Source organism: Lampetra planeri, chromosome 38 (assembly GCF_965212315.1).
Source record: "Lampetra planeri chromosome 38, kcLamPlan1.2.h2, whole genome shotgun sequence".
In the NCBI taxonomy this organism is placed as follows: Eukaryota; Metazoa; Chordata; class Hyperoartia; order Petromyzontiformes; family Petromyzontidae; genus Lampetra; species Lampetra planeri.
In genome coordinates, this window is record NC_136144.1 from 4,120,187 (window position 1) to 4,139,913 (window position 19,727).

General features: G+C 55.0%; 1 protein-coding gene across 1 annotated transcript; it reads right to left on the reverse strand.

The window, feature by feature from the left end:
• GNL3L (G protein nucleolar 3 like) lies at positions 1–19,493 on the reverse strand. Its single transcript, XM_078612218.1, has 15 exons — positions 19,358–19,493; positions 19,190–19,248; positions 16,941–17,063; positions 15,916–16,032; positions 14,823–14,906; positions 13,484–13,619; positions 11,500–11,603; positions 10,520–10,664; positions 8,966–9,053; positions 7,152–7,329; positions 4,475–4,617; positions 3,864–4,000; positions 3,392–3,627; positions 2,134–2,326; positions 1–138 (listed from the first exon to the last, which is right to left on the reverse strand). Exons 1-15 carry the CDS (start codon positions 19,365–19,367, stop codon positions 83–85), a joined length of 1,809 nt encoding a protein of 602 aa, XP_078468344.1. The 5' UTR covers positions 19,368–19,493; the 3' UTR covers positions 1–82.
• Between the last annotated feature and the right edge of the window lie 234 nt (positions 19,494–19,727).

The following is a 19,727-nucleotide window of genomic DNA, read 5'->3' on the forward strand; positions in this document are numbered from 1 at the left end:
GGCGTTTGACGTGCGACGTTTATTCCTCCAGCCCCGTGACTGCCCCTCGCGTTGTCGACGGTCGAATGGCCCGTCGGCAGCGTCACAGGAAGTTCATGGCTTCGGTCAGCTTGTCCGACAACTTCGATGAAAGCTTGTCTGCAAAACAAGAAGTGAAGACGTTCAGTCGCGAACCCGCCCGTCGCCGCGACCCCGCCCACCGTGAGGTCATCTATTGCCCGATAAGTGCCGCCGACCCTTTGCAGGGATGCCGCACGGCCCAATAGCACCGTCACAGCGATTACACCGGTCAACACACTTTTTCTGGCATAAGGTATTCCAACGGGTTCAAGGTAATTTTGGGGTGCCGATTCCAAATCTGGCATCAGTTTTTGTCTATCACATCAGGTTTTTGAGAAATCAAATATTGCATTTTCAATAAAAACTGCATAAGAAAAATATTAAATAAATGTGGATATCTACATAAAATGATATTAAAAACACACTATCCTAAAAATACAGCACCATATTTTAACACTAAAGTAGTCACTGACTCGCAACAACTTGCAATCATAAGTGACAAAGTTAATTTCGGGTAAAATCAATGAAAATGGGGTATGCCGATAGCATAAAAATGATGTGATAGAGCAAATCTGAGATCAGATTTGGAATCAGCACCCTGAAATTAGTCTAAAACAGCTGCAAAAGTCTAGGCCAGTGTTATTGCACAGGCTCGTGGTTCAAACCCGACAGGCCTCCCTGGTTATTACTGCGAGTGCAGTATTATAACTACGTATGTATGAGGGCGCCACCCTAACCCACACATCCCATTCTCCTTCATTCATTCATTCAGGGTGCTACCCTGACGATACTGTCATTAAAATACCGTCGTTATAATCGCGAGGAGCAAGACGGGGAAACCCTGGTCGCCGCACACTTCCGATTAGCATGGTTGGCTACGTACGGTGTGAAAGAAGTTTAACATGCACAGAAATGTAAGGATGTTAGACATCCTTGGATAGCGTCTTTGTAGGACATGGGGTGTGATGATATTGTAAATGCCACGAGGGGGCGCTACCGCCTGAGGATAGCTATGATGATGATGATGATGTGGCTTGCTAGATGGCGATTGGTTGGACGCTTTGAAAGAGAGAGCAGGCGGGGAGGTTTGAAAGGGACAAGGGGTCCGATGAGGCTGTTAGAAGAGTAGAAGGGGAATTGGTGAGAAGGAAGGGGATGGGCGGAGATCAGAGGTCGCAAACGGGTGTTGATTCCTTACCCGTACACGGCCGCACCAGGGTCGCAAACGGGTACCCGTACCCATACCCGGCCATACCCGTACCCTACCCGGCCGGGTACGGGTAGGGTACGGGTACCTGATTACGACCTCTGGGATGAAGCCATGTTGCAGGTGCGGGTGGGTTGGGAAATGAGTGACAAACAGTTACTCAGTTACTCACCAGTGACTCAGGGCTTACCCATACCCGGCCACACCAGGGTCGCAAACGGGTACCCGTACCCGGTCGGGTACGGGTAGCCGGGTATCGGGTAGGGTACGGGTATCGGGTACCCGGTTGCGACCTCTGGCGGAGATGAGGGGGAAGGAGGAGAGGCCAATAGTCAAGGGTGAGAAGGGGGCTCTGGGGAGAGGGACGGCAAGGGAGTGATGTTGGCTGGTGATGGGGCGGCACTGGGTGTTGTCGTTGTCACCAAACTTTATCCAAGAATTCTAGATTTGAAGCTTTCGTGACTGCAAGGATTCATACTCTTAGTTTTTTCGGTAAAGTCACAAAATGAAATTAAAATTAATAAAAATAAAATAATAATAAAATCACGACGTTTCGGAGGCAACACAAGTCTCCGTCATCAGGTGGGACCGTCACAGCCAGATTTGCTGTATCAAGTGAGGCATCTTGGAATCCCTGCCTCACTTGATACAGCAAATCTGGCTGTGACTGTCCCACCTGATGACGGAGACTTGTGTTGCCTCCGAAACGTTGTGATTTTTGTATTCATTTTAATTAAATTTTTTACCTACGTGACTTTACCGAAAAAACTAAGAGTATTTATCCAAGAAGTACCGCATTTAGTCCTTCGTGACCCGCGCGCGCACCCCAGCCACGGCCGCCCCCCCCCCGCCCCAGCCCCTCCTACCTGCCCTCTTCTGGATCTTCTTGTGGCGCTTGACAGCTGCGCGCAGGGCCTGGCCCTGCTGGAGGGGGGGCACGGCGCGGATCTGCGCCAGGTCCACCCGCCGCAAGGCCACTGGGGCCTCCTCCTCCTTCGCGTCGCTGGGCCTCGCGCCGCCCTTCCTCCGCGCCCGGATCTCCACCGTCATCGGCCCCAGCTGCCGCAAGCAATGCACGGGTAAAGGCGCAGCCCCTGCAACGGCTCGCCGGCGGCAGAGGCCACCGGCAGCAGAGGCCAGCACGCCACCGCCGCTTCCGACGGCGTGCTTGGCCTACTCCTCCACGCTGTAGACGCTGCTCACGGTTTTTTGTTTTTTTTTACACTTTACACTGTTGCCGAGCACGCGAGCCAAAAGGCCTGAAACGGTCAAACGATCAGCAACAAACAGCACCGTAAAAGTGGTGATAAATTCAGTTGATGGGCAACACGGTGGCGAGACGTTAACTACCTTGCTTGGGGTATGAAGGTTGTGGGTTAGATCCCAACCCTGATGCCTGTATATTTGGAGTTTGCGTGTCTCTCTCTCTCTTCCCGTGGTCACGCGGATTTTTCTCCGGGTCCTCCAGTTTTTCCCTCCACATTTACACTCGATGAGCGTTTATATTATTTGGCTGCAGTTAACTTTCCAGGTGACAAGCCAGGTCGCTTCTGAAAAAGAGCTATATGGCCGAGTGGGCCTTACCTGGTAAAATAAAATAGTTTTAGTTAGTGTGATCTCAATTGGTGTAATTTGGAGGTAATGTTTGGCCAATAACAGTTCAACTGTGTGTGTGGCATTTGCTATGGGAGGAATCTGGTGAACCTGGAGAAAGCCCAGAGAACAGGGGAAAACTGACTCAACTCACTCCACACACACACTTGCGTACGCACTCACACTCTGCAGAATAGTGGGAGAACGTAAAAATGCCACATTCACCTCTCTCACTGTAGAACAGGGAGAGAACATGTAAAATTCCACTCACTCACTCTGTAGATCAGTGGGAGAACAAGCAAACACCACAACCTCAGACACACACACACTCTGCAGGACAGGGGGAGAAACAAGCAAACACCACAACCTCAGACACACTCACTCTGCAGGACAGGGGGAGAAACAAACAAACACCACAACCTCAGACACACACACACTCTGCAGAACAGGCATTGCCCATCGCTGTGCCACGTACCCTGCCACCCCAAACATTCGCGTGCGACGCAGCGCAAACCGCCCTGAGATTCTCACTTCCGAATTCAAGCCGTCGTCCATCGTCTCCTCCTGCTCTTCTTCCTCCTCCTCCTCGTCGTCGTCTCCTCCATCATCCACGTCATCTGCACCCATCCCCTCCTTCATCCCCTCCTCCACCTCCTCTACCACCTCCTCTCCGTCCATGTTGGCCAAAGCTTCGTGCGAGGAGGCTCCGGCCGTCACTCCGCCCGAGGTGACGCACCACGTGCCCGGCTCGGCCTCCGTTTGCAGGCCTTGGGGGCGGGTTGTGATGGTGCCACAAAACCACAAAGAGCGCGGGCGAATAAAACTAGTGCCGGAGGTGTCGGCAGCCGATAATTGACACTTTGGAATGAACGTCGTTTGGCCCGAAATAAAAAAAAGTATACAATAGGGTGAGGTGTGTCTCGCCGAATGTGCAGTGTGACGCTCTCGCGCTGCGATGTTCGGTGTGATGTTCTGCCAGTGTGGCGCGCGGTGTGATGCTCACCGGCCAGCACAGCGTCGTCCTCCCTCTCCAGCGCATCCAGGTCGAAGGCAGCGCCCATCTCGGCGACGATGGTGGCGCTGATGTGCGTGGGCATCGTGTGCTGCTCGGGGGGGTGCGTGTAGTAGCTGATGCGGCCGCTGGGAACGCCACGCGGGGGACAGATGGGGGGGGGGGGGGGGGGGGGAGGGGTCAACATTCAGCCCCGCAAGTGCTCCGTCGCGACACTGCTGGCCGAAGGGTCGCAGTCACGGAGGGGGGGCATGGGGGGGCTACTCTTCCATACCGGAGGCGAGTGGGTGAGCGAGTGGGTGAGCGAGTGGGTGGGCGGATAAGTGGGTGGGCGGGAAGGCGTGCGGGCAAGTAGGAGACCGAGTGGGTGAGTGGGCAAGTGGATTGGTGGCTGAGTGAGTAGGTGGGCGAGTGGGTGGGAACGCGAGTGGATGGCAGGGATCATGTCGCCCGCAAGTATTAACAAGGGCGGCCTGCCGGGTTCAAACCGCGGACCTCTGCGACGAGTGGCAAAACGCGCTCCCGCGGGGCCATGTTGCCGTGCAGAAGCAGGAGGAGGGTGAGGAGGAGGGTGAGGAGGAGGAGGGTGAGGAGGGCGAGACCTGGTCCAATCGGTGAGCACGGCCTTGGCCGCCTGCTCGTGGTCGGGCACGGCGCCGCGCTTTAGCCGGCCCTGCCTGCGCGCCAGGTGGCACAGGAACTCGCGGCTGTCACGGAAGTTGCCGACGCCGTAGTGCTGCATGATCTGTGTGACGGAGACCCCCGGCCCATACGCGGCCCACACGCGGTCAACACCCGGCCCACACGCGACCCACACGCGGCCCACACGCGGCCCACACGCGGCCCACACGCGGCCCACACGCGGCCCACACGCGGCCCACACGCGGCCCACACGCGGCCCACACGCGGCCCACACGCGGCCCACACGCGACCCACACGCGACCCACACGCGGCCCACACGCGGCCCACACGCGGCCCACACGCGGCCCACACGCGGCCCACACGCGGCCCACACGCGGCCCACACGCGGCCCACACGCGGCCCACACGCGGCCCACACGCGACCCACACGCGACCCACACGCGACCCACACGCGACCCACACGCGACCCACACGCGACCCACACGCGGCCCACACGCGACCCACACGCGGCCCACACGCGACCCACAAGCGACCCACACGCGACCCACACGCGACCCATACGCGGTCAACACCCAGCCCACATGCGACCCACACGCGGCCCACACGCGGTCAACACCCGGCCCACACGCGACCCACACGCGGCCCACACGCGACCCACACGCGACCCACACGCGACCCACACGCGGCCCACACGCGGCCCACACACGTCAACACACAGCCCACGCACGGCCCACACGCGGTCAACATGCGGCCGACGCCCACAGCGACACCACTTTAGCGCTCAGGTCAAGCTATTTCACCTGTCTGCACAGTTTTAGCCAAGCTAAGTGCAGAACTGAATGTTAATGTTTAATCGCAACTCAGTCCATGTGAGTCCCTGTGTGAACCCAGGTGAATCGCGAGGGCCCATATCCAACAGAGAAGGTCCTTGCCTATAAACGTGGAGCAGTTTCGCCAACGTCGGTTTAAGCAAAGCCTAATGAGACACTGATTGTCGAAACCAGCACCTGCTTATAAATATGGAGCTGTTAACGAGCGTTGGTTTGAGCTCGCCTAACTGCCGATGAGATGCTGAATATCAAAATTAGTCCTTGCCTATAAACCAGCTGGAAGTTCACCAGCATTGGTTCAAGAAAAGCCTGACTCTGCTGCTGCTGCTGCTGCTGCTGCTGCTGCGAGATAATGCATTTCGAAACCTGTCCAAGAAATCACCCGTCTTAAACAAACGCTGCTGAAAGAATTCACTCCCATGAGGACCACGTTACAGGCGGGATGTGTGATGATGAGATGTTGAATGTCACTGGCATTGATTGTGACCCCGTGACCTCCCGCAGCTGTGTTTCTGGGCACCGCGGTGGCTAGGAGAAGTTAACTACCTCGCCTGGTATACAGGATATCGTGGGTTCGATCCCGACCCTGACGCCTTGCTGTATATTTGGAGTCTGCGTGTTCTCCCCGTGATGGTCGCGTCAATTTTTCTCCGGGTCCCCTGGTTTTTCCCTCCACATTTGGAATCAACGTCACGCATTTAGAGTATTTGGCTGCTAGAAATTTCCACTTTGTCGAGCAATTATTTGTGGCCAGGTCGCTTCTGAAAAAAAGCTCTACAGTTACTCTTTGGGTCTTTCGGTAAAGTCACGTAGATAGGTTCAAAGAAAATAACAAAAAAACTACGACGTTTCGATCGCAACACAAGCGGTCGTCATCAGGAGGAAAAAAGAGAGGAAAGCTGCTGAGGCAGACTGCCTCGTAGTGTTTTGTTATACTGGTAGGAACCACCTGGTTCCACCAGCCCACAGGGGATTATTGTGTCCGTCCGTCCGTCCGTCCGTCGTGCATCCAAAAATGGGAGGGGCCGGGCTGGGTGGAGAGGGGAGGGTGAGGAGGGGCTGGGTGGAGAGGGGAGCGTGAGGAGGGGCTGGGTGGGGGGTGGGAGGTGGGGGGTGGGAGGGGTGGGGTGGGGCTGGGTGGGGAGGGGCTGGTCACCCCGTGGTGCCCTTATAAAACTCAACGTTTAACCTACTCACGCCGGCTTGTGCCCACCCTCACAGTCGGCCATATTTGCGGAATACACCACGCCCTGGCCGTTGACCCTGGCCATTGACCGAGCAACCCGACGTTCCTATCAGCTCCCTCCGCAGTACAACGTGTTTTTTTGTTATTTTCTTTGAACCTATCTACGTGACTTTACCGAAAAACCCAAAGAATATGAATTCCTGCAGTCACGAAAGCTTTACGTCAAGATTTATCTCTATAGCCCAGTGGGCTTTACCTGCTAAAATCAAAATTGTTTAGTTCATAGTTAGTTCATGAAGGCTGTGTAGGAGACCCCGAGCCAAACCTGCTATTCACCTGGGTCGGCAACGACATTTAGAATCAACGTGCGTAGATACTAGTCGGGCGCGATAACATTTCCACGCGATGATGATGATTATGAGCCACTTCGTTGAGCCATCATTTGTGACGGCCAGGCCGCTTCTGAAGAAGAGCTACACAGCTCAGTGGGCCTCACCTGGTAAAAATAAAAAACTGTTTCGTTTCATTTTCTCCTAAAGCTCTCGACCACACCCCTGGGGCGTCCCGCCCCCCCCCGGTCCCTCTACCCCCCTGTGCCCCCCCCCTTCCCCCCCCCACGCACCTGGCTCTTACTGCACCGCTTGAGGATCTCGTCCACCGGTCCCACGGCGTCCACCAGCTGCTCCACCTTGATGCAGTTGCGGAGGATGAGCGCGGCGCCAGACGTGGCGGCCGCCATCACGATGCCAGGCGAGTCCAGCAGACGCACGTGCTTGTCCAGGTGAACCTCCTGCACGCACCTGATAGTGGAAAAGAGGGGGGGGGGGGCGGATTGGGGGAATGGTGGAGGTGGGGGGGGGGGTCACGCGCGAGGTCAAGAGGCAATGCTCGCGGCCGCTGGTGCTTGACGTCGGCCCGTGCGTCGGCCCGTGCGTCGGCCCGTGCGTCGGCCCGTGCGTCGGCCCGTGCGTCGGCCCGTGCGTCGGCCCGTGCGTCGGCCCGTGCGTCGGCCCGTGCGTCGGCCCGTGCGTCGGCCCGTGCGTCGGCCCGTGCGTCGGCCCGTGCGTCGGCCCGTGCGTCGGCCCGTGCGTCGGCCCGTGCGTCGGCCCGTGCGTCGGCCCGTGCGTCGGCCCGTGCGTCGGCCCGTGCGTCGGCCCGTGCGTCGGCCCGTGCGTCGGCCCGTGCGTCGGCCCGTGCGTCAGTGTGAGTGTCTTGTATGTCTGAGTCAGTGTCTGAATCAGTGTCTTTGAGTGTCTTGTTGTGTGTGTCTTGTGTCTCTTTTGTGAGTGTCTGTACGAGTGTCTGTATGAGTGTCTGTGTGCATGTGCGTTTTGTCTTAAATGGTGCAGTGTGTAAACATTGCCACGAGGGAGACAAAGGCGGCCGGGCGTAGTGGTGGCCACCCACCCCCTCGTGTGCCTTGTCGACCTTCATAGGTGCTACTAGCTAACAGCACCTGCCCTAAAAAGTCTGTTAACTCTATACGGGGGAACTTTGTCTTTGTCTTGTGTCTACCAATATGAATGTCTCTGTGAGTGTCTGAGTGTCTGTCAGAGTGTGTCGGGCGTCTGTCTGTCAGTAGCTATCAGACACAACAATCGCCATTTGGCACGAAGTGGTGGTTATGTCACCACGGCACCTGTGCCAGGCCTGGTAAACTTTGAGGCCTTGTGAAGTGTCGAAGGCTCGCTGACAGGAGGTCACAGGACAGACCCAGGTACCATGGGTTGACGAAATGAGATGACCGGCAGATGCACCACCTGTGCCCACTACTGTGCCACCTTGTTGTGTTTTAGCCGCGATCTGCTCCTTGTTGTGAGCGTCGCTCCTCTGCCCTTCGCTGTTGTTCCCTCCCCAGTACCATCCTTCACGAACCTCCTCCACAGGGGCCGATCTTAACGAGAAAACTATTGTTATATTACCAGCTAAGGCCCACTGAGCTACATAGCTCTTTCCAGAAGTGACCTGGCCACAAATTATAGCTCAACAAAGTGTCTTATCATCATGTGGAAATGTATTGCAGCCAAGTACTCTAAACGCGTGTTTATTCTAAATGTGGAGGGAAAAACTGGAGGACCGGGAGAAAAATCCACGCGGCCACGGACAGAACATGCAAACTCCAAATATACAGGTGGCAGGGTCGGATTCAAAGCCACAACCTCCTGTATACCAGGCGAGGTAGTTAACATCTCAACACCGTGGCGCCCCACTGGTAGCAGTCAATAGCAAGTTCACTCAGCTCCATATCCTTCCTTCTCACTCACACTCGCTCACTCACACTCGCTCACTCACTCTCACAAACGACACAACCGGTCGATTGAGCAACGGTGGACATGTTCTTTAGCCAAGTGCCACCAGGGGGGTTAGCCTGGCAAGTTACTTGGTGACCTCCGGTGTGGTGGTGCCGCCGGTGGCGGCACGGTGTGGGTGACATACTTGGTGACCCCCGGTGTGGCTCCAACGGTGCAGGCTCGCGAGCGCTTGAGGCTGTTGATGAGGCTGCTCTTGCCAACGTTGGGGAAACCTGAGGACGGCAGCAGTCAAAGTTCCACACCCGTCACAAACGTCGCCCCGAGCGGACCCTACTGCGGCCACCACTGCAAACGCCGCAACCACCGCCACCACTATTGTCACAACTGCAACCACCGCAACCAGGGCCACGACAAACAACACCACGACCGACGACACCGCAACCGCCACCGCCATCGTAACCGGCACAATCAACGGTTGGAGCGGTGACATGGCCGAGCGGTGGTACGTTTCGCTGCTTGTTGTAGAGGTTCGTGGTTTGAAGCCGGCAGGACGCCGCAGTTAATACTGCGGCACGCTGCATTGACCATACAATTGGAGGCGCCGTCCGCTTAAACTCACGGTGGACATTCAAGATGCCGTGAAGTCATTCTAACGGAGAGTAGCGGGCCATTGTGGGACGGCGACACGGTCCGAATGTGCACAATTTTTAAAAAATCACACCGCAAATTACTTAAACGAGACGCACGCAGCAAATCAGCCACCATCGACACTCATCGATTTGCCGCTCACCCACTCTTGCTCCCACACCCACCCGTGTCACCCCACCCAGGTCCACTCATCCACCCAGACCGACCCGTGTCACCCCACCCAGGCCTCTGGGTCACCCACTGACTTCCCACTCACCTCTCCACCCACCCTCTGTTACCCAGCTCTGTCACCCTTCTAGGACCCTCTCAGCCACCAACTTTCCACTCACCTACCCACCCAGGCCCACACACCCACCCACCGTACCACGCCCAACAGTGTCACCCACCCAGGCCCACACTACCACCCACCCTCCTACACCCAGCTGCGTCACCCACCCAGGTCCACACAACCACCCACCCACCCATGCCCACCCTTGACACCCACCCAGGCCCACACACCCACCCAGGCCCACACACCCATCCACCCATGCCCACCCGTGACACCCACCCAGGCCCACACACCCACCCACCCTCCTACACCCAGCTGCATCACCCACCCAGGTCAACACAACCACCCACCCACCCATGCCCACCCTTGACACCCACCCAGGCCCACACACCCACCCACCCTCCTACACCCACCCGTGTCACCCACCCAGGCCCACACAGCCACCCACCCTCCTACACCCAGCTGCGTCACCCACCCAGGTCCACACAACCACCCACCCACCCATGCCCACCCTTGACACCCACCCAGGCCCACATACCCAAGCACCCTCCTACACCCACCCGTGTCACCCACCCAGGCCCACACACCCACCCAGGCCCACACACCCACCCACGCATGCCCACCCTTGACACCCACCCAGGCCCACACAGCCACCCACCCTCCTACACCCAGCTGCGTCACCCACCCAGGTCCACACAACCACCCACCCACGCCCACCCTTGACACCCACCTAGGCCCACACACCCACGCACCCTCCTACACCCAGCTGCGTCACCCACCCAGGTCCACACAACCACCCACCGTACCACGCCCACCACTCACCGACCACGCCCACAGAGATGGACGTGCGGATGTCCCGGTTGCGGCAGTAGTTTCCCAGCAGCCGCATGAGCCCCTCTGCGCCCACGCACGCCGACGAGCCGAGCAGGTCGGCGGTCGCACGGCCCAGTGGCACCCTGCTGCGATGCTGCGTCACAACGTCGCACGCACAACAACAAAAACAGTTAAGTGGATGTGATGTCACCACGGCGCCTATGGCAGGCCAGGTGCACTTTGAGGCCACGTCTCGAAGGCTCGCCGACAGGTCACGGGACAGACCCAGGTGGTGCCATGGGTTGACTGAGATGACTGGCAGATGCACAACCTGTGCCCCCTACTGTGCCAACTGTCACGCACACACACAAACACAAACATCCCCTGTGTAGCCTTAGGCTGGTGGTGCAAGTGCTGTTAGCGAGTAGCATCTGTGAAGGACGGCACGCCACACGAGGGGGTGGGTGGCAAGCACCGCGCCGACCGGCTCTCTCTCCCCAGTGGTGATGTTAACACACCGCACCAGGTACACATTTTAAGGCCGAGTCGACCTAGGGGAGGCCAGTTCAGATATTCGTCACAGACTCTTGCCGTAAGCGTGAGAGTTGAATTTGGATCGCCGGGTTCGTAGCGCAGTGCGCTAACCGCCAGATTACGGCTCCCACACACACGGGTACACAAACACACACGCATATACATACCATATATATTCACAACACAGAAACGTACACACACTCACACGGGTCTCACACATACAGAGACAAGGGAGCAATAGCTGGCACACATCATGGGGGTGTAAGGCTCAGGATAGGAGCCTGAATGAATCAGGGGTTAGTCAGGAAAGAAACCCGAAAGAATGAATCATGAGGTGTACGGTCAGAATAGGAGCCTGGATGAATGAACGACTGAATCGTGGGGTGCGAGGCCCGGCATGGGAAGTCTGGATGAATAACTGAACGAGAGGAGAGTGGTGGGGGGGGCCCCCCTACCAGGTTCCTGCTCTGCTGCTGTGTGGAGGATTTGAAGGCGACGGTGGGGAACTCGTTCCGGAGATACTTCAGCCACTTCTCGACCACGTCCTTTGGGACAAGGTCTGTAAACACAGAGACAAGGATCCGACATGCAGCTTTGAACAGACTGTCGGGGCAAGTGCTGTAAGCGAGTAGCACCCAACCAAAAAAACAACCTCTATTATGAGCACCTATGAAGGCCAGCAAGGGACGTGAAGTGGTGGTGTCTGGGTCATCACCGCACCCTGCCGCCTTTGTCTTTCCGACGCTCATGTTTACACACAACGCTCCAAGTACTCTTTTAAACAATTAAAAATAAACTCCTAAACTAAAATGTATTCTACCAGGTAAGGCCCAATGAACTATGGAGCTATTTTAAGAAGCGGCCTGGCCACAATTGATAAAAAATGTAATTAAAATTAATAAAAGTAAAATAAAAATCACGACGTTTCGGAGGCAACACAAGCTTCCGTCTTCAGGTGGAACCGTCACAGCACGATTGCTGTATCAAGTAAATGAGAAATTCCAAGACCCGACCTTGTATATATACTGGTTGAGGGGGGAGGAGCCAGGGTAGGCCCCTGGATAGGAGTTTTTTTATTATTATGATAAGGTTGGTGCGGCTGAAGCTACGGCTAGTCTACATACCGAAAAAACCTAAGAGTATGAATCCTTGCAGTCACGAAAGCTTCAAATCTAGAATTGACACAATTGATAACTTAACGAAGTGGCTTATCGTGTGGGAAGTTAGGGCGACCAAATACTCCCATTCAAGGCAGAGTCGACCTAGGAGAGGCCTAGGACTGGTTCAGATGATCATCACTGGCCGTCATTGGGAATCGAACTCAGATCACCGGGTTCATAGCACAGCATGCCAGCCGCTATGCCACAGCACCCCACACATAAAGATAAAGATCCCCCGTGTAACCTTTAACAGGCTATTGGGGCAAGTGCCATTAGCGAGCACCTATGAAGGCCGGCACGGCACACGAGGGGGTGGGTGGCCAGCACCACGCCCAGCCACCTTTGTCTCCCGAGTGCGATGTTTACACATCGCACCAGGTACTCATTTGAGGCTGAGTCGACCTAGGGGAGGTCCAGGACTGGTTTAGACAATCGTCACTAGTTTTGGCCGTGAGCAGCAATTTAACTCGGGTCAGCAGGGTTCGTATTGCATGTGCTAACCACTAAACCACTACTTCCCATGGACCTTTGTGTTTACAGGCCTTGCACCAATATCACCAAAACCGCCACCATCGTTACAAAAAACATTATCATCATCACCAGATGCGCGAATGCACACACATGCACGCACACACACACATGCACACACACGCACACACACGCACAAACATGCGCACACACACACACATATATTCCCCATATAGCCTTAGCAGTCTGTACGAGTAAGTGCTTTTAGCGAGCCCCTATGAAGGCCGGCACGGCACACTAGGGGGTGGGTGGCCAGCACCACGCCCGGCCACAATTGTCTCCCTAGTGATGATGTTTACACACCTCAGCAGGTACTCATTTAAGGCTGAGTAGACCTATTGGAGGCCCAGGAGCCGTTTATATAATTGTCACTGGTGTTGGCCGTCAGTGGGAATCGAACGCATGTCGCCGGGTTCGTAGAGCAGCGCGCTAACCGCTAAACTACCGCACCCGCACGCACCCGCACGCACCCGCACGCACGCACACGCACCCACGCGCGCACACGCACCCGCACACACGCACGCACCCACACACACGCACGCACCCGCACGCACACACGCGCACCTGCACACACGCACGCACCCGCACACCCGCACGCACACGCGCACCCGCACACACGCGCGCACCCGCACACGCGCACCCACACACGCGCACGCACCCGCACACACGCACCCATGCATCCCCACACACACACGCGCAACACGGTGACTGCGCCCCAGCGTGCCCCCCCGGTGCCCGCGTGACCGCGCACCGATCTTGCTGAGCACCAACACGATGCGTTTGCCGGTCCCGCCCTCCATCACCGCCTGCTCCACCTGGGGGCAGCGGCAGCCCAGAGGATCTCGCGCGTCCAGAACCTCCAGCACCACGTCGGCCGCCTCCACCACCTGCCGCCCGCCGCCACCGCACCACCACCGCCACCACCGTTATTATCATCACCATCACCACCACTGCCACCGTTATCGTCACCACCACCGCCGCCACCGTTATTATCACCACCACCACCGCCACCGTTATCGTCACCACCACCACCGTTATCGTCACCACCACCACCGTTACCGTCACCACCACCACCGTTACCATCACCACCACTACCACCGTTATCGTCACCACCACCACCGTTACCATCACCACCACCACCACCGTTACCGTCACCACCACCACCGTTACCATCACCACCACCACCGTTACCATCGCCACCACCGTTACCATCACCACCACTGCCACCGTTATCGTCACCACCACCACCGTTACCATCACCATCACCACTGCCGCCACCACCGCTATCATCACAGCCACCATTACCCTCATCATTACCCTCATCATCACCATCATCATCACCGCTATGGTCAGGACAATCACCACTACGACCAGCACCACCACGGTCACCAACATTATCCCCACCGCCACTATCATCATCACCATTACTGCCGCTAGCACCATCACCACGAAGGCCAGCACCACCACCGCCAACATCACCAGCGCTAGCACCATCACCACGAGCGCCAACACCACCATTATTATCGCCACCGCCACCATCGCCCTCATCTTCACCACCATCACCATCGCAGTCAACACCACCACCGCAATCATCAGCACCATTATCGCTGTCACCACCGCAACCATCATCACCACCAACCATCACTACTGCTGCCATCACCACCACCACCACCGCAACCATTATCATCACCACCACCAACCATCACGACTGCTACCACCATCACCGCAAGCATTATCAGCACCACCAACTAGCACTACTGTTGCCATCATCACCACCACCACCAACCATCACGACTGCTACCATCATCACCACCACCAACCATCACGACTGCTACCACCATCACCGCAAGCATTATTAGCACCACCAATTAGCACTACTGTTGCCATCATCACCACCACCGCCACCGACAATCACTGCCGCCATCGTCAGCCGCCGGAACCATCAGCACTCCCGGCGGCACCATCACTGCCGCCACCACCGCCATCATCATCATCATCGACGCCTCCATCACCACCACCAGCAGCACCCTTGCACATCCCTTACGGGGAGCACCGGTGAATGTGTGGGTGGGGGGGGGAGGCACTCGCACCTTGCGGAACTCGCGGTAGTACGCCTTGCGCGAGCCATCACTCTCCAGGAAGCAGCTGCTCTCCAAGCTCCGCATGGTCACCTCCTGCAGCTCCACCCACGGGGGGGAGGGAGGGTGGGGGAGAGAGGTGAGGTGAGGAAAGGGAGGGGGGGAGATGAGGAGAGAGATGGAGGTGAGGAGAGGGAGGTGAGGAGAGGGAGGGAGGGGAAGAAAGGGAGGGAGGTGAGGTGAGGGAGGGAGGAAGGTGAGGAGAGGGAGGGGAGTGAGGTGAGGGGAGTGAGGGGAGGGAGGTGAGGAGAGGGAGGGAGGGAGGGGAAGAAAGGGAGGGAGGTGAGGGAGGGAGGGATTATTTATTGCTTTATTGGCACCCCAAGGCCCCCCTGAATAAGAGATGTAAGCTCTATCTTCATTAGTCGCTGAGCACTGGGCCCAAAGGCCCTCAACGTTAAGCAGCCAGCGACAAAGAGCACTGTCAACGTTTTAATAGATAACAAGAGTGTGGTGTGCGTCTTGAACTGAGCAAGGTTTGTTGTTGTTGTTGTTGTAAGCGCTTTTTGGAGACAAGAGACGATGGTGGTGATGATGGGAGGAGGGAATTGAAGAGTGCAGCAGTGCGATGGGAGCAGAGGGAGAAGTGAGTTGACCTGCAGTGTGGTGAGCGGGGGTGAGTGGGTGGGTGAGAGGGCGAGTAGTTGAGTGGATGAAAGGTGCATGGGAACAGCGACCACGGTAGTGGCAAGCCAGTGCTGGATCACCAATCAACTTGACTGCTCTAAGACGTCTTCTTGGTTCTTTCGGTAAAGTCACGTAGAATGGAAATAATACAATAATAAAAAATACAACATAATACAATTATTTCCATTCTACGTGACTTTACCGAAAGAACCAAGAAGATGAATTCCCTGCAGTCACGAAAGCTTTAAATAGAAATTTGCTCTAAGACGATCGCCGTACGGTGGTGCAGTCAGTACTATGAAACCACCACCACCACGACAACGACGGGCGAGGTTGTTGCAAATGCTACGGTGATACCAGCGAAGGGTGGGGGGGGGGTTGGGTGCCTGGGGGGGGGGGGACGGGGCCAGGCGCTCACCTTGCTGTCAAACGCTCGCTGCCGCTGCTGCACGTCCTTCTGGAAGCTCTCGAGGCTGCGTCTCTTCTGCTGCTCCTTCTCCCGGGATTCCTGCTGCTTCCGCTTGCGCTCCTCGACCTAAATGGGCGCACGCGTGCAAGCGCGGGAGAGAGGGGGGCGCCGCAGTGGCAAGACGCTGACTACTTTCTTCGCCTGGTACACACAAGAGCTCGTGGGTTCGAACGCGACCCTAACGCCTGTTGGATATTTGGAGTTTGCGTGTCTCTCGCTCTCCCCATGGTCGCGTGGGTTTTTCTCCAGGTCCACCGGTTTTTCCCTCCACATTTAGAATCGACGTCACGCGTTTACAGCATTTGCCTGCTAGCCACTCCATCGGGCTACCATTTGTAGTCAGAGCACTTCTGAAAAAAAAGCTAGATAGCTCAGTGGGTCTTACCTGGTAAAATAAAAATAGGCAATCAATAGTTAGCTCATTACGGCCATGTAGGAGACACCGAGCCAGCAATGCTCAAGTCCCTGGGTTCGATCCCTGGGGTTGGTGGGGTTGGTGATGATTATGTAATAGAACTGGGCTGGCGCTGTGGAAAACATGAGTTGAACCCAGACGAGCAACCTGCTATTTACCCGAGTTGGCAACAATCCTGTTTCATTTTAAACAGGCAGTCTCCTCCAACTTCTATACACCCAAACTTTCTCACTTCTCTTATGCGCTATAAAAAAGGGCCACTGGCTGCAGCAGTAACACTCAGAATGACGTCTCCCCCTTGTACGTCGTTTCGCATATACATTGTCCCTCTATGAACCCTTTCCCGTTCCGGGGAGAACACGAAAACTCCAAATATACAGCAGCAGGCGTCAGGGTAGAGATCGAACGCACGACCTCCTGTATACCAGGCAAGGGAGTTAACATCTGACACCTCCGATTATTACGGTTGGCTACGTACGGTGTGAAAGAAGTTCTACATAAGGTGGCACTTCGAGATCCACTCCCGACACCAGTACTTGAGTGCGGCTTCACCACTCACCCGTTTCTCCCTCTGTTCTTGGCTCCGCTTGACGTGCTCCTTGAAGGAGCCGATGTTAGGAAGTGCGCTGCCCTTCTTGGGCCCTGCCTTGGTTTTCCCGTCATTGCCGCTCACTGTTCCAAGCTGGACAGCGACGAGAAGCGGCACGCAAGAGATGTCAAACACCGGCGCTCAGGAGACGACTTCGCTCAATCCTTAGGACTCGCTAATCGATACGGTGCAGTATAACCGGCGACGACCAGTTTAAGTCGTATCAGCTTATATCTTGTCGTTTTAACATCGTTGGCGTATAGGGGACATTGTGATTGGTTTAAGTCGTCGATCAGTTTCACGTCGTCGACAACATTGTTTACATTCACTTGGGAGTTGCTCGATCACTCGGTACGAACTAATGACTCACTACCAAGTTGTGTTTTTGTGCTTCTCGCGCTTTGCTCCGACGTGGCGAAGGGACTACCGTATTTGCCCGCATATAGCCCGTATACGCATATAACCCGCAGACGCATATACCCCGCAAAAATAGCGTTTTGTGTAAAACAAATTTCACATAGCCCGCACCTCCATATACCCCGCATGCATTCATATATTTAACGTCGTTACCGCAACTTAATTCCATCATATTAATACGAAGTTTACATTTGTAATACATTCCACTATACATTTTTTACATTAAAATCATAACGTGCACAAAGAAAGCAAACTAACCGTAAACGAGTGAACTGTGTTGTCTCTCTCTGCGAGTGTGTCTGTCTGTGTGTCTATGTTGTGTGTCTCTCTCTGTGTCTCTCTGTGTTGTCTCTCTCTCTGCTTGTGTCTGTCTGTGTGTCTATGTTGTGTGTCTCTCTCTGTGTCTCTCTGTGTGGTCTCTCTCTGCTTGTGTGTCTGTCTGTGTGTCTATGTTGTGTGTCTCTCTCTCTCTCTGGGTTGTCTCTCTCTCTGCTTGTGTGTCTGTCTGTGTGTCTCCGTGTCTGTGTTTAGTCTCTCTCTCAAATTGAGTTCTACCTGATGACGATTGCTTGTGTTGCAATCGAAACGTCCTACTCTATTATTTAATTTATTTTCTTTCTACGTGACTTTACCGAAAGAACCAAAGAGTAGAACAGATGAGTAATTTAGGAAAATATTACACAACGCACGAAGTACATGAAGGGGTCAAACGAAATGCATGCGCGTTTAACAATACAAGTGCAAATATGCCCGGAGCAAAAGGCGCCACAAAGAGGATTTGGGGACCTGGATCCCGATCCCTCGGCGATCGATTTGGTCCACCGATTAAGCACCGTTTGGCTACGTACGGTGCAAAAAAAGGTCAACACGGCACGTACATCAGAGGTCGCAAACGGGTTTTGATTCCTTACCCGTACCCGGCCGAACCCTACCCGAAATGAGTGACAAACGGTTACTCACCAGTGACTCACGGCCTACCCGTACCCGGCCGCACCAGGGTCGCAAACGGCTACCCGTACCCGTACCCGGCCGGGTACGGGTAGCCGGGTATCGGGTAGGGTACGGGTATCGGGTACCCGGTTGCGACCTCTGACGTACATACATACACGCATTTGGGCAGCAGAGGGCAGCGTAACATTTCCCGATTGCATCGGACAGAACTGTACGTCTATGTTCCCCGCATTCACCCGATCGTATCCGCCCTGCGTGGTGAAGTATGGTCAAACAGCCCAACACGACTGACGCAGTGGGAACGACCTCCTCATCCAGCAGTGGGTCCCGTAAAGGGCTGTAACATTTTTAAACTTTAAAAGTGATCCTAAATTAATGCTCTCTTCGGCTCGAGTTAACCTAGCCGTCGACCTAAATGTATGCTCATTTCAGGCCGAGTAGACCTAGAGAAGTCCCAATGCAAGCCCGTCAGCTCTTTCGGTAGTCACGTAAGTATAAAATAAATTAAATCACGACATATCGATTGCAACACAAGCAATCATCAATCATGATCATCATCAAATGTTCTTGCTGTGGTTTTCACACCTGATGATGATTGCTTGTGTTACAATCGAAACGTCGTGAACATTTTATTGTTTTAAATTTTTCTTATTTTATTGTTTCCCTTCTACGTGACTTTACCGAAAGAACCAAAGAGTATGGATCTCTGCAGTCACGAAAACTTAAAATCGAGATTCGCCCATCAGTGAAAACGCAGGGAGGCCTACTGTAAAACCGGGAGGCCTTACGGTTTTCCTAGTCCCTGCTGCGGCAAAAGGGGCCTCGACCCCGGTAGGCGAGACGCTACTCACGTGCTTGGCGATGCGCAGCCGCTTGTGATTGGCCACGTGCTTCCCTCCCTTCTTTTGTTCTAAGACAACAACAAAATACACTTTAGACAATTACTCCGGTCGCCTTACAAAGTGAAACATTTTTTATCAGGAGTGTAAAACAGTTGTAAGTTTAAAAAGAGTTTTTACTGCGCGTCATGTTGTACACGTGCTGGGGTGGTACGGCTGCGGTAAATAAAATAGACTTTTAAAAGTCGTAAAATTGTCGTAAAACATCTACCACGATGCTTGTAAGAGAAATAAAACCCTGCCACCTCTACCAGAAGATGCCACCGACGGTCCGTAGATATATTCCAGAAGAATGTTTCCCGTTTTTTTTGTTCCGTACCGGTGAAGATCTACATCTTCCGGCAGAGAGATAACATTTTTTTACAGTAAAAAAAGACTAATTATTGAATAAGGAACGAGCCCAAATATTTTTTAATTTTTCTTTGACACGACGATGGATTTGCCTGAGATTTAAAAGCACGAAAAAGCGAGCCCGCTGCCGTGTCTTTGT